Source organism: Alexandromys fortis, unplaced genomic scaffold (genome assembly GCF_014885135.2).
Source record: "Alexandromys fortis isolate MF-2015 unplaced genomic scaffold, M_Fortis_MF-2015_v1.1 scaffold_80, whole genome shotgun sequence".
Lineage (NCBI taxonomy): Eukaryota > Metazoa > Chordata > Mammalia > Rodentia > Cricetidae > Alexandromys > Alexandromys fortis.
The window spans coordinates 7,423,462-7,437,262 of record NW_026068174.1 but is presented as its reverse complement, the minus strand read 5'-3'; the positions used below and the strand labels follow the sequence as shown (position 1 = coordinate 7,437,262).

General features: G+C 46.5%; 1 protein-coding gene across 1 annotated transcript in view; it reads left to right on the top strand.

Annotated features, from left to right (window-relative positions):
• The window catches only part of Pitpna (phosphatidylinositol transfer protein alpha), a 41,427-nt gene that overhangs the window by 18,229 nt on the left and 9,397 nt on the right, over nucleotides 1–13,801 (top strand). The window contains exons 4-10 of the mRNA XM_050128862.1: nucleotides 989–1,080; nucleotides 5,864–5,871; nucleotides 6,869–6,943; nucleotides 10,540–10,623; nucleotides 11,557–11,634; nucleotides 11,780–11,890; nucleotides 12,570–12,692. Of these exons, the coding sequence (XP_049984819.1) occupies nucleotides 989–1,080; nucleotides 5,864–5,871; nucleotides 6,869–6,943; nucleotides 10,540–10,623; nucleotides 11,557–11,634; nucleotides 11,780–11,890; nucleotides 12,570–12,692 (571 nt within the window). The remainder of the gene's footprint in view (nucleotides 1–988; nucleotides 1,081–5,863; nucleotides 5,872–6,868; nucleotides 6,944–10,539; nucleotides 10,624–11,556; nucleotides 11,635–11,779; nucleotides 11,891–12,569; nucleotides 12,693–13,801) is intronic.

Sequence of the window (13,801 nt, the reverse complement as noted above, 5' to 3'; positions counted from 1 at the left end):
GTGTGGTGGTGTATGCCTGTAGTAGAGGCAGAACATCGGAAGTTTGAGGCCAGTGTAGGATACATGAGACTCTGGCAGGGGAGGAGACAGAGACAAACACAGGAGCAGGGGAGAAGCAGGAAGGGAGAAGGAAGTACTTCTCCTGGGAGGTCAATGACTACGAGAACTTAGGAAAACAGACCAGATGGTTTGAATATCATACTACTATGTATGTATGTGTAGGCAGAGGTCAGAGGTCAACATTGGGTGCCTTCCTCTATTACCTAAAAGATGTATCCCTGGGTGGCCTGAAACTCACTGTGGAGACCAGGCTGGCCTCAAACTCAGATCCACCTGCTTCTCCCTCCTGAGTGCTGAAATTAAAGGAGTGTGCTACTGCTCCTAGCCCCAACTTACTCTCTGAGGTAGGATCTCTAACTGAACTAATTGGTTAGACCATCTGTCCAGTGATCTCTAGGAATCTTCCTGTCTCCTTCCCTACCCCAAACACTGGGGTTACCAGTGCTACTATACCTAGCTTTTTATGTGGGTGCTGGGGCTCCAAACTTAGGGAGGTACTTTACTGACTGAGCCGTCTTCCCAGCCCTTGGAGCCCACGTTCTAAGTTAGTTAGCTGGCCCCCGCCAGCAGTAGGCCTAGGCTGGTGAGTTGAATCCTGGCTGTACTGCTTCCCAGTGGGCTCTGGGAGACTACAATGATGAAGAAATGTCTGTAAAGTGTCAGCACGCAGCCTGGGGTCTCCTAAGCCCTTGGTTATGGTGAGTGGCCAGAGCAGGTGTTGGTGCTATCTGTAGCTGGTCAAACCGAGGTGTTAAGCTCTGGCAGGTGGCTTCTTAAACCCAGTAGCCTGCTTATCTCGTGGAAAAGTACTTATCAACTTAGACACTGAAAGGCAGGAGCTGTAGGCTGAAGACTGTGGTGCAAACCTTTTACCTACTTTATCTTGCCTCCTTTTTTTTTTTGCTCATCACCTCTTTTTTTGCTACAGCAAAGTACCCACATTTGTTCGAATGCTGGCCCCAGAAGGAGCCCTGAATATACATGAGAAAGCCTGGAATGCCTACCCTTACTGCAGAACCGGTGAGTACAGAGCTGCTCAGAGCTGAGATGTGGACCCAAGGTGGACAGAAGTGGATAGTAAGACTGGAGGCAGGGTGAGCCAGGGCTTTTTGTTTACTTTTTAGAATAAGCCAGTGGAGGGATGAAGGGGGCTCCCTAAAGGAGGCTCCCTAAGGCTTGGATAGGTGTGTTGGTGTTATCCATACTGCTTACCTAAATTGATAGTCAGCACAGAATAAATAAACTCCTCTAATTTGGTTTTTGATTTTCAAGACAGGGTTTCTCTGTGTAGCCTTGGCTATCCTAGAACTTGATCCATAGACCAGACTGGCCTCAAAGATCTGCCTGCCTCTGCCTCCCAAGTGCTGGGATTGAAGTTGTGTACCACCACTACCTGGCAAAAAATTGCTGATTTTTTTTTAAAGTTTAGGTTTTTTGTTTTTTTGGGGTTTTTTTTGATATGTATGTTGTTTTGCCCATATGTATGTGTTTGTACCATGTATTATTCCTTTTAAAAACGGCGGCGGGGCGGCGTGGGTGTGTGGACAAACACAGGATAGACGGGACGCAAAGGAAGAGACAGACACGCTGCTCCCACGTGGGTGCGTTTTAATGGGGAGAGGGGAACACAGTAAGGGGTGGGACGTGCAGACACACAAGGGTAGGGGGAAAAGGGCCAAGAGGGGGGCCAAGAGAGCGAAGCCTCGTGGACCTTCGCTTTTAACGGGGGGCGCAAGGTTATCTGGGAGGAATGGTCTTCACCTGGGCGTGGCCAGCGCGCACACAGGTGATGATAATCCAGGAGAAGTCTGGGAGCTGTAGTTTCCAAGGAATAACACCATGTCCAGTCCTGGTTCCTACAGAGCTAGAAGAAGGTATTGGATCACCTAGAACTAGGGTCACACATCATTATGAACTAGCTACCTTGTGGGTGCTGGGAACTGAATCCAGGTCCTCTGCAATAGCAGCAAATGCTTTTAACCACTGAGCCATCTCTCTAGCACTCCTATTGTTCTTAATATTTACAATAGCAGCTTAATAACCTATCATATGAATCTTTAGCTGGCCAGTAGTGGGCTTTGCATCCATGAATTTTATAAACTACAGATCAGAAATATCTGACACACTGAACTTGGTGATGCTCGCCTTTAATCCTGGCACTTATGGGACAGAGGCAGTTGGATCTTTGTGCTTTTGAGGCCAGCCTGGTCTACATAGGAAGTTCACTATGTAGCAGGGGGGGCAAATCCTATCTGGTCTCGAGTTTCAGAAAGGAAAGAGTGGAGCCTCTGTCGAGATAGATATTTTCTATTCTAGAACACATTCTGGGATTCTTTCTGAGTAGCATGGATTCAGCTTTCCAAGATTCTGAGGTCTGAGGGACTATCTAGAGATCGACCCCTTTCTTAGGAAGGGTCTCAGCCTGTAGCTCAGCAGCCTAGAACTTGTTGTATAGCCCCAGTTAGCCTTAAACTTGTAACAATCTCTTGTGTGAGGTTACAGATGTGAGCAACAACCCCTGACTTAGGAATAGGTTTCTTAGACTATGCTGGCAATGATTCACATGCCAGGGAGCCCTAAATGTCCACTGAACCCCCTTTCAAGGTCGGGGTTCTTTGCTCCTGCTAGCCTTCATTTGTTGGTACAGGTAACTGGCTCTGGTCCTACCAGCTTTTGCTCACCTGTCCTGCTTCACTGGCTGTTTTCTGTTTATTCCCTAGATTGTATCTGATAGGCGTAATCCTTATGTGACCCAGGTGTGTTCTTATCTTGTGGACTTTGGGAGTAACTGAAGTCATTGCCCACTCCAGTCTTCCATGGCCCTATATAGGTTCAAGTACCTTTCATCAGGATTGTGTATCAGGAGATACACAATCAGTGGTGGAATGTAGGCTGTGGACAGTTTTGTTGTTGTAACTGAAAATGCAAATATCACTACTGTCTTCACTGGACAGGAAGCTGTTATGTGCTTAGAATTGAGTGTGTGCATGTTTGAAAGAAGGTTGTGTTTTTTAAAGATTTATTTATTATGAATACAGTCTTCTGCCTGCATGTATTCCTGCAGGCCAGAAGATGGCTCCAGATCTCACTATAGGTGGTTGTGAGCCGTCATGTGGTTGCTGGGAATTGAACTCAGGACCTCTGGAAGAGCAGCCAGTGCTTACCCCCCTCTCCCCGCCCCCAGACAGGGTTTCTCTGTAGCTTTGGAGCCCATCCTGAAATTAACTCTTGTTGAGCAGGCTGACCTCAAACTCACAGATCCTCCTGCCTCCACCTCCCAAGTGCTGGGGTTAAAGGTGTGTGTCACCACCACCCTGCTAAAAGCAGCCAGTGCTCTTAACCACTAAGCCATCTTACCAGTCCTAAAAGAAGATCTTAAGTAGCCTGGACTGGCCTTAAATGTTGGTACTGGCCTTGAACTCCTGATCCTCCTTGCTTCTTACCTTCCAAGTGCTTGGATAATAGGCCTGCAGCACCATGCTAAGCTTGGATTCATGATTTTGAAGAGCAATGTGCAAGAGCCATGTGTGGAAGCACAATCCTGTAATCCTAGCATCTGGGAAACAACCTGATTTCTGCAAATTTAAGGCCAGTCCTGGTTTATGTAAAAAGACTCTGTATTAACCCCAAACCCCTCATGTCCCCATTCCTCCCTATAAACCCACCCCCAAAAGCCCAGATCAGATTTGGGGTGTAGTTCAGTTTTAAAGTGCTTACCCTAGCCCAAGGCCCTGGATTTGATCTCCAGCATAGCGAATTAGAAAGGAAAAAAAAGACGGTGAGGTGTGGCAGGGTGTGTCTGGTATAGGAACAAAGGTGACTTTACTTGAGGTCTAATAGTCACATCGTGCATTTTAAGAACCTTAGTCAGCTTTAGGCAAACGTAGCATGGGTTTCTGGGTACATAGCTTGTGCCAACTGAGGAATGCCACTGTCTGCGTGGGAGTATGTGCTGCAGTGGGCATGGCAGTTTTCTACACAGTAAATGTTAGTTCACATATTGATCCTTGACAAAAGAAAGAAAAATATAATTTCTAAGTCCTCCATGAAGAGAAGTGGCAGTGGGTGGGTGGGGGCTACTTTCTTAGTAGTGCTAACTTCCTAGTAGAATGCACTCGATACTGAAGAACGTGCTGACTCCTAGACCTCATTTAAAATGGGAGGTACCTCCTCTTTTAAAATTTGGGTACCCCCTCTTCTAAAATAGGAGACAGAACAGAGGAGGGGGCTTCTTTTTGATCCTCCCTAGAGGCTGATGGGACAGAAGTTATTAGTTCCAGCATTTTAGTTTGGCCTAAGTACATCTAAGTTTGAGGAAAGGTAGATAAAGGAGATGGAGTCATGTCTCCCCTTGCCTTTGGGATGTCTCCAGCCTTATTCTGGGCCATGGAAACAGGGTCAGGAGCTCCATTCGTCAAGTCTTTCTGTTCTCTTACTTTATTTCCATCTCTTTTCGCCTGAAGCTGATAATGGAAATGGGAAGGGGAGAAATATGTCTCCCTGCCTTTTCCCTCAGCAGTGGGCAGTACCACTCAGTCAGGCTTGCAAATATCCCCCTAAGAAACTGGACATGGTGGTAAATACTTTTAACCCAGCATTCAGGAAGCTGCAGTTACAGTGAAATAGAGAATTATGGCTCAAACTAGATACTGTTTGCTGATCAGGACCTTTTGTCCCTTGGGAATCTTCCACATGGAAATGAAATTAAAACTAGGATAACACGGTGTGATGGTGCAAGCAGTCAGCTTGGTTAGGGGAGCAGATTCTTGTGTCCTACAGAGGCAGAGTAGGAGAGGATGTCTTAGAGAATGTGGAGTCCGAATATGGTAGCTGGTTGGAGAAGCTTAATTAATGGCCAGGATCATCACACCTGGCCAGCCTGAAGCTACTGTCTCTGTGACAGTGTGACAGAGTCCCTGCCAGACTGGCATCTTTGGATGCATATTTGTACCAATTCTGTTGTCCCCACATGACTTTCTCAAGATGCTGGTAGAGGAATTGCTGGTTTAGCCCTAATCTGGTGCCTTTGGTTGGGCTCGGGGAAATTACTGACACTCTTTAAGGCTCTGTGCACACGGTGACTTATAGCCCTCATGCTGCTAGCTTCCCAATTCCTTCGCACGAGTGTTAGTTTTACCTTTTTGTTCGTTGTTTTGTTTGATTTTGGAGTGATGGAGTTTGTTGGCCCTCTGTATACTCCAAAAAGAGCAGTAGGCATTACCAGACATTGGGATCGCACACGAGGTAGGATACAGAATGAACTGAACTGTCGTCAGGAGGAGAGCTGGGCTCTTCCCCAGTGACATGGCAGCTGCAGTCATTTTCTCTGATAAATAATTGACCTGTGCTTTTCGAGGGATCGCATTACCGCGGCAGAAGCATGGAGCACGCGAGGTTTGGTTACAGTGTGAGGAAGGGTGCCACCATTAAAAGATAACCTGTCTCAAAAGACCCGTCTGTGTCCCTCAGGAGGCAGGGGCACCCAAGTAATTCTCTCCTGGAAGATTGATTGGGCCTCAGGGTCTCAGCTGATCAGAGAACATCCCTTGTTCTATCAGAGAGCATCCTAAGAAGCCCATATGGGTGTCATCTTAATTAAATCCCAGATTTGGTCACTTGGGACTTTGAATGAATTTGGGGAAGGGGAGGTTGATGCACTGAGGCTTTCCTATTGCAAGCTGGGGCCTAGAGGTCACTATGGGGAAGTCATGGGGAGTGGAGAAGTCTTTACTCTTCATAGTCTGTTCACCTTTATTAATCTCCTTTCTTTCTTTCTTTTTTCCATGTCCTTGCCGTGGAACAGTGATTACAGTAAGTATATCCAGCAGGGGTGGGGGGTAGAAGGACTGGAGTTCTAGATGACTTATAATAAAGGAGCAATAAAAGTGTACCTGCACTAGATGTCCTGGCTCTTCTCTTGTTCCCCTCGGGTGATGCTGGGGCTCCCTTTGATGATGTTGATGTTGCTGATGTTGACCTTGCCAGTCAATGCTTTAGCTGCGTTGACTCATGGGTTTGCCAGGTAAGACCTGACTCTGGGTCTCAGAGGTTCAGAATTAGTTGAGGCTCTCCCTTGTTCCCTTGGGTCATGCCTACCCCGTGCTGTACAGCCAGCCTAAATGTGACATCCCTATCCATGTTTAGCATCCTTTGACCCCATTGAGCACTGGCCATTGGCAATGTTGTGACATCACCAAGCTTGCTCTTCCAGAACCAGCCCCTTGTTCCCCAAGCCCTCACTCTTCTTCAGCATAATCCCTCAAATTCAGTCTCTGCTGCAGAACTAATCCCTGTCAGGGAACAATGGGCTCTTTTCCTCCTTCATGTAGCTCCTTTTACTAAATTTTTTTTGAACAGGTGTTAGCAATTTTTTAAAAGCACCGAGGGAAGGGGAGAAAATTAGTGTGGAGGGCTAGCCTCAACAGAGGCTTGATGCAGGAAGGGGACCAGCATGAAGACTTCCACAGCTGGGAGACTTTAGCCTACTGGTTACATTTGCCTGCTGTGCATAAGGTGAAATGGAAGATTGCTTAAATACTGAATTCTAAACTCTGTCAAACGGGACTTTTGACCTTACTGTGATAGATAGATAGCTCTGTAGCCTCAGCCAAGTCACCTAAGCTTTTCTGGAAACTCAGGTGATCATATGTGTGAACAGACTTAGTCCTGGGACCATCCAGGTGTGGCAGCTGTTGTCAGGTCAGCTAGAATCTCATAGCTACAGGCTTGTGGGATCCCCAGTAATGGGAGGTGGTGACCCCCCAGTGCCAACCTTGTTGGTAACTAAGTTATTTGTTCCCTCTTTCAGAATGAGTACATGAAGGAAGACTTTCTGATTAAAATTGAAACCTGGCACAAGCCGGATCTTGGCACCCAGGAGAATGTAAGTATCACCTCTCAAGCCCCGGGGTCCAGGTCCTTGGTGGATCTCTGAGAGGCTCTGCTCCTGTAGCTTCTGGTTCCCTGCCCCAGGCTCTTCTCTGCACTTCTCTTCTGCCTGGCTAAGAAAGCTTCTCTAGACTGTCCTACAATACAGTTTCCTGTCCTGTCGTTCGTTGATTTACAAAATATCATTTCTAAGATTCTTTGTTAGGCTTTCTTGTAGAGCTAGGATTAGTCTAAAATGCAGTTTCAAAGACCCAGAAACAGTGTCTTTAAAACATCATAATTGTGCCTGCACTTTAATCCCAGTACTCCACTTGGGAAGCAGAGGCAGGCCTGGTCTACAAAGCAAGTTTCAAGACAGCCAGGGCTGTTCCACAGAGAAACCCTGTCATGAAAAGCCAAATAATGAACAAACAAATAAACAAAGTGGAACTTCTCCAAATTTAAAGTATACTCCTGTTCCCTTTAACTTAGAACCCTACACCTAGGCGTGTGTGAGACTATTTTCTCACATGTGAAGTAATGCATACGCGGAGATTCAGCCCAAATTTAAAACAATGTAAGACCCTATCAATGGGACACCAGTAAATTATGCAGCCAAACAGTGGCATACTATGCAGCCGTTAAAAAACTGAAGGAGCTGGGCGGTGGTTGCTGCATGCCTTTAATCCCAGCACTCAGGAGGTAGAGGCAGGCGGATCTCTGTGAGTTTGAGACCAGTCTGGTTTACAGAGCTAGTTCTAGGACAGCCAGGGTTACACAGAGAAACCCTGTTTTGAAAAACACAAAATAAAAAAGCAGAGGAAGCTAGGTGTGGTGGTGAACAATCCCAGCACTCTGGAGGAAGGGGCAGGTGAATCTTGTAAGTTTGAGGTCAGTGTGGTCTACAGAGTAAGTTCAGGACTATCAGGGCTGCAGAATGACTTTGTTCTAAAATGAAAATGAAAAAAGAATTGATGAAAACAATCCTGCATATATTGTTCAGTATATAAAACAGGATACTAAAGGGTTGGAACCAGGTCCCAGGCCCTGGGAGAACCTAGTATTATTACTCCACTAAATGGACATAGTATTAAATGATTTACTTGTATACCCGTAGATCAAAGCATCTCTCAACCCTCTTCAGAGGAGCTTCTCTCCGTAGTTGCCAGTTAACACAGAGACCCCAACTAGTCAGTGTGCGGAGAATAAGACTGCAAAGTGCTCAGCCCTAAATGGGATCATTGCATCCCTCCCTGCAAGACTCAGTGGTATTGGCCAAAGAATGGGTAGAAAGACTGTAAGAGCCAAAAGTGGCTGATAAGGTCAGTGTTTTCCAGACACTGGAGGGTAGATGCAAATACAAACTCATCAATTTTGACGGTATACACAGAACCTGTGAAAGCTCTAACCAGACAAAATCCCATTATAGAGGTAGGGAGGTAGGCACAAAACTCCCACCACTAGCCAGGAATGAGGGGGCCTGCCTTTAATTCCAATACACAAGAAGACGGGTCTCTGAATTTGAGGCCAGCCTGGTCTACAGAGAGAGTTCTGGGACAGTTAGGGCTACATGGATCTGCCCTCCACGTACTGAGGAGTATTGGCGTTTGATTGCTACTGAAAGGGGGAGAGTACTGGTAGTCAGGGTTCTGTAGAGGTGAGGAGAAGCGGAGAGGGGGTTAGAATGGCTCACAGGCTCACAGGCTCACAGGCTGTGGTCCAGCTAGGCCAGCAATGTCTGTCTACCAAACGACAGCCGAAGAATCCAGTGGTCGTGCAGTCACAGGGCTGGATCTCAGCTGGTCTTCAGTATGCCATGGGTTCCTGAGGAGTAGGCTCTAATGCCAGTGAAGCAGTGGCCTTTCACCGATTGCCAGCGAGAAAGTGTGGGCAAGCGGCAAAGAGCAGGAGCTTGCTTCTTCCATGTCCTTTAGATAGATTGCCGCCAGAAGATTAAAGGTGATCTTCCCACTTCAAATTATTTAATTAAAGAATATCCCTCACAGGTGTGCCCAGCCATTTGGGTTTTAGTTAATTCCAGGTGTAATCAAGTAGACAGCCAAGAATAACTATCAGGAGGAATCAATTTTCTTTTTTCTTTTTTTGTTTTTTGAGACAGGGTTTTCTGTGTAGTCTTTGCTGTCTTAGCACTTGCTCTGTAGGCCAGGTTGGTCTCAAACTCACAGAGATCGACCTGCCTGTGTTTCCTGAGTGCTGGGATTAAAGGCTGGGATCACTGTCCTGCCCATTTTCTCTAAAGATGTGACCCCTGGTAGGTTGACCAGATAGTAGAGCAGGCAGGCTCCCACCCTCAAGAATAGTCAACAAACTGGACTGGATGAAGAAAGAAGAAGAAATAATCTCAAAGTTGGGTGGGAAGGGATGGGAGTGGTAACAGGAGTTGGGGAATGAGTATGTTCAAAAATTTGAAAAAGAAATAAAAAAAAAGATATGGCTGGGCGTGGTGGCAAATGCCTTTAATCACAGCACTCAGGAGGCAGAGATAGGCAGATCTCTGAGTTTGAGCTGGCCTGGTCTACAGAGTGAGTTTCACTGTAGTCTGGGCCAGCTGTGAGACCTTGTCTGAAAAGACAAGACATGGAACTGCAGAGATGGCTCAGTAGTTAAGAGCTCTTACTGCTCTTCCACAGTACCTGAGTTCTGTTCCGTGTACACATACTGGGTGGCTTGCTAAAAAGAGATACAGCACCCTCTTCTGGCCTCTGATGGCTCCCACACCCTCTTCTGGCCTCTGATGGCGCCCACACATGCCCATATTACAGATACACAGACAAACATACATATGAATGAAAATTAAGTAAACCTAAAAAGAGCAGATACGAACCCGTGTATATATTTGTGCCACTGTTGGTATAAAAGGAAAATCTGTACATAGACTGTATTGTCTGTTCCTGGAGTTGGAGTCGGGCTGGGGGGATGAGGCAGAGGAAGTGTTACTCCTTAGAGTAACATTTTGTACATTGAATCTGTGAAAAGGCAGTGAGTCCTGGGGTGTTTAGTCCTCACCCAGGCTGCAGTGGGAACAGGGCAGGCCCTCGGTGGAGCCTGCTGGAGTGAACTTGGTCTGAAGACAGGTCCTGCTGCTGTCCAGTCTCCAGCCCTTTGAATAACTGTACCAACTGTGAGCCTAAGTGGTCCTTATCTCAAAGCTCGGGACCAGAAGAAGTATTTCAGACTTTACATTTTGGAATGTTTGCATAGGAATGTATGGAAATAACAAGATATATTGGGGGAAGGACCCAAGTATAAAGATTAAATTCATTTGTGTTTTATATATACTTTATATATGCAGCTTGAAGGTATTTTGCACATTTTAGTCTGCTTATATTTGACTGTGACCCATCATATGAAATCAACTGTAGAATTTTCTGCTTGTGGATCATGGCAGCTCACTCAGGGAACTTTAGATTTTGGATTATTTTGGATTTTCAGATTTTAGATGTTTAACCCTTGTGTAATTCTTTACTAGTAGGAATGTCCCACCAATGGCGTGGGAAGATCTGGTTCTAGCTGTCTGTTTCACATAGAGGAGGATGCTTGTCTCTAACAGAACTATACATGCCTAACAAGTGGTCTCCCATTTTCTTGCAGGTGCATAAACTGGAGCCCGAGACATGGAAACATGTGGAAGCTATTTATATAGACATTGCTGATCGAAGCCAAGTACTTAGCAAGGTGGGCTCCTTAAGAGACTTGGGTGTGCAGAAGTGATTTGCAAGTGTTAGAGATAGGGAACCTCACCCAGCTAGGCTCAGAAGAACATCCTCTAGGGTGCGTCATTCGTTTATTTGTTGTTGTTGTTGTTTTTATGGCACAGCTGGGTAATCCCAGGGTCTCCCACATCTAGAGAAACTATATGTGGGGAGAAAAGTTTTTACTTATTTGATTTACACTTCTGTATCACTCTTCGTCATTAAGGAAGCCAGGACAGGAACTCAGACAAGCAGGAACCCAGAGGCAAGAGCTGATGTGGAGGCCATGGAGTGTGCTGCTTACTGCCATGCTCCTTATAGCTTGCTCAGCCTGCTTTCTTACAGAACCCAGGACCATCAGCTCCGGGATGACACTGTTCACAACGGGCTGGGCCCTCCCCCATCAATCACTAATTAAGACTTGTCTATATAGCCCTATCTTGTAGAGGCACTTTTTTTTTTCTTCCTTCCTTTTTTTTTTTTTTTGAGACAGGGTTTCTCTATGTAGCCTTGGCTGTCCTGAAATTAGCTCTGTAGAGCAGGCTGGCCTCAGACTCACAGAGATCCGTCTGCCTCTGCCTACCAAGTGCTGGGATTAAAGACTTGTGCCACCACCCAGCTTGGAGGCATTTTCTTAATTGATGTTACAAGTTGACTTTAGCTTGTGTCAGTAACAGAACTATGCACAACACAGTTCTATATCTTGTCTATAGCATTTCCATACTCATAGTACACCAGCAACTTCAACAATTGCTATAGCTGGGTATATTAGTTGGTGCTGAACAGCCAGGGCTACATAGACCCTATCTCAAAGAAAACAAACTAAAAAGAACTGGTATGAAAAGCTCTTTAATGAAGAATTTGCTCTTCCCTCTCTACTCACTTTCTCTTCCAACCCCATTTCCACTATTCTCAGGATTACAAGGCAGAAGAAGACCCAGCAAAATTTAAATCTGCCAAAACAGGACGAGGACCTTTGGGCCCAAATTGGAAGGTATAGTTTGCACCCTTAACCACCAGGGGGCCAGGCATGCTGTGGGTGGGCCTCTCCTCATGGATGAGGGTGTGAGTGGGGTTCGGACAGCCTGGGGTCTTTCTTTCTAGTTACCAGCCTGCCTCTGGGTATTTTTCTAATGCAGCAAGAACTTGTAAATCAGAAAGACTGCCCATATATGTGTGCATACAAACTGGTTACTGTCAAGTTCAAGTGGTGGGGCTTGCAGAACAAAGTGGAAAACTTTATACATAAGGTAAGTATGCAGGATGGGGCCTTCGCATGTGTGTGTCTGTGTGTGTTGGGAAGAGCAGTTTAGCCCAGTAACTGTGACCTGTCTCCTCAGTTGCTGCATTAGGATCTTTGGTTCTCTTTGCTGGTCCCTTCCTTTCCCTTGCACATACTGTCCTGCGGTTTAATGCTCTCCATCTCCGGCACCACGTGTGACCAGGAAAGAAATTGAGGTGAAAGAAGGAAACAGGAAAGGATTTGCTGTGGTTGCACTGCAAACAGAACTCATTTCCCTTTTCTTGATGCCAAAAAAGCAAGACACACTGTGAGCCAAGAGGCACAGTGTCCTGAATTACAGAACTGGACAGTCCTCAGCCCTTTAATTCTCACATGTACTAGAGCCACACTTTTGAATCCCATCTCATAGCGGCTGGCTGTCATAACCTAGCATTAGGGACTAGGGACAGTGGGAAGTGTTGTTGTTAGGGGCCTTGGCTTGGTCTGAGGACTTAACTGGAAGGTAGACAGCCATCCTTACTATAACACTTATCTGCCAGAAACAGGAGGGCAAAGGTCACTGACTGGGTCTGATCCAGATTAGGCAGCCATCCATCACGCCTACCTCCTACTCCATTAAACTGTAGGTGTTTGTAGCAGGAGCTTTCACCTTCTGGGTTTTGACTCCCTTCCCTCCTTTTATATAGCAAGAGAAGCGTCTGTTTACAAACTTTCACAGGCAGCTCTTCTGCTGGCTCGATAAATGGGTTGATCTGACTATGGATGACATTCGGAGGATGGAAGAAGAGACGAAGAGACAGCTGGATGAGGTGAGTGGGATGCCAGGGGACTCAAGTGTGACTGTTAAGGTGCTTGGGCACATCTAAGGGCATCATTACCATCACCCTGTTGTTTAAAGGACAAGTCCAGCTCTCTTGTGGATAAGGTTACAGCTAGGCAGTATTGGAACTATAAGGAGAACAGCCTGTGCTCGGAAATATAGTGTGGCTGAGGTCTTGGCACAGCCACAGAGACAAATATGGTAGTCTGCGCCTGATGCCAGTGAGTAATACAGCCGCTGCTGCAGAGATTCTTCTCAGTGTGGGGGATGGGGCTGGGCTGTGGAACTTGAGGTGACTCTGGGGCCAGGCAGGCTAGGCTGATCTGCAAGTGCCACCCACATTACCCAGAGAGGTCAGCTGCAGACACACAGAAGCTCACTGCTGTGTGTGGTTGTGAGCTCTTTTTGCAGGGTGGAGGATTTTTTTTTTTTTTGACTTTTGTTTAGGAGTTTTGTTTTTGAGCTTGGCATGGATCCCAGGAGGAGGGCAGTCTGCTCTCTGGGAGCTGAAGACCCAACACTCTTGCCTCATTTAAGGAAGCTTCCCCAAGAGAGCCACTTAGAGGCCCTGGTTTTGCACCTGTACATATGCTGCCTTGCAGTGCTAGAAGGTATCGTCAGCTGAGAAGGGGGCTCCGAGACCTAAGCACTGCTGCACTGTGACCTGCAGGTGACAGCATAAAAGTCAGAGCTGCTAGTCGGGGCCCTTCTGCCCTCCCAAGGCAGAAACTCCCATTTCTGGTGGTTCATTCACATTTCAATTGGCTGCATGTCCAGACAGGATGTGCTTGCCTTACCTGACTCTCTTGCTGGGCCTCAGCTGAGGGCCTGGCTCACACACATGTTCAGTACCTCACAACGCTGGTCTAGGGTTGAACCAGGGCCCAGAAGCCTTTCCTTCTTCTAGAGCCTCTCAGGGAACTGTTTTTACCTTCTGGGATGACATTACATTTTTCCTAGGCTGACTCACTGGTAAGTGGCGTGCAAGTTGGTTCCTGCTGAAGGTGGATGCTCTGGTTATTCATTTAGCCACATATAACAGGCAGGTGGTGGGATTTGGGGCACAGTCTTTTTTTTTTTTTTTTTTTTTTTTTTTAC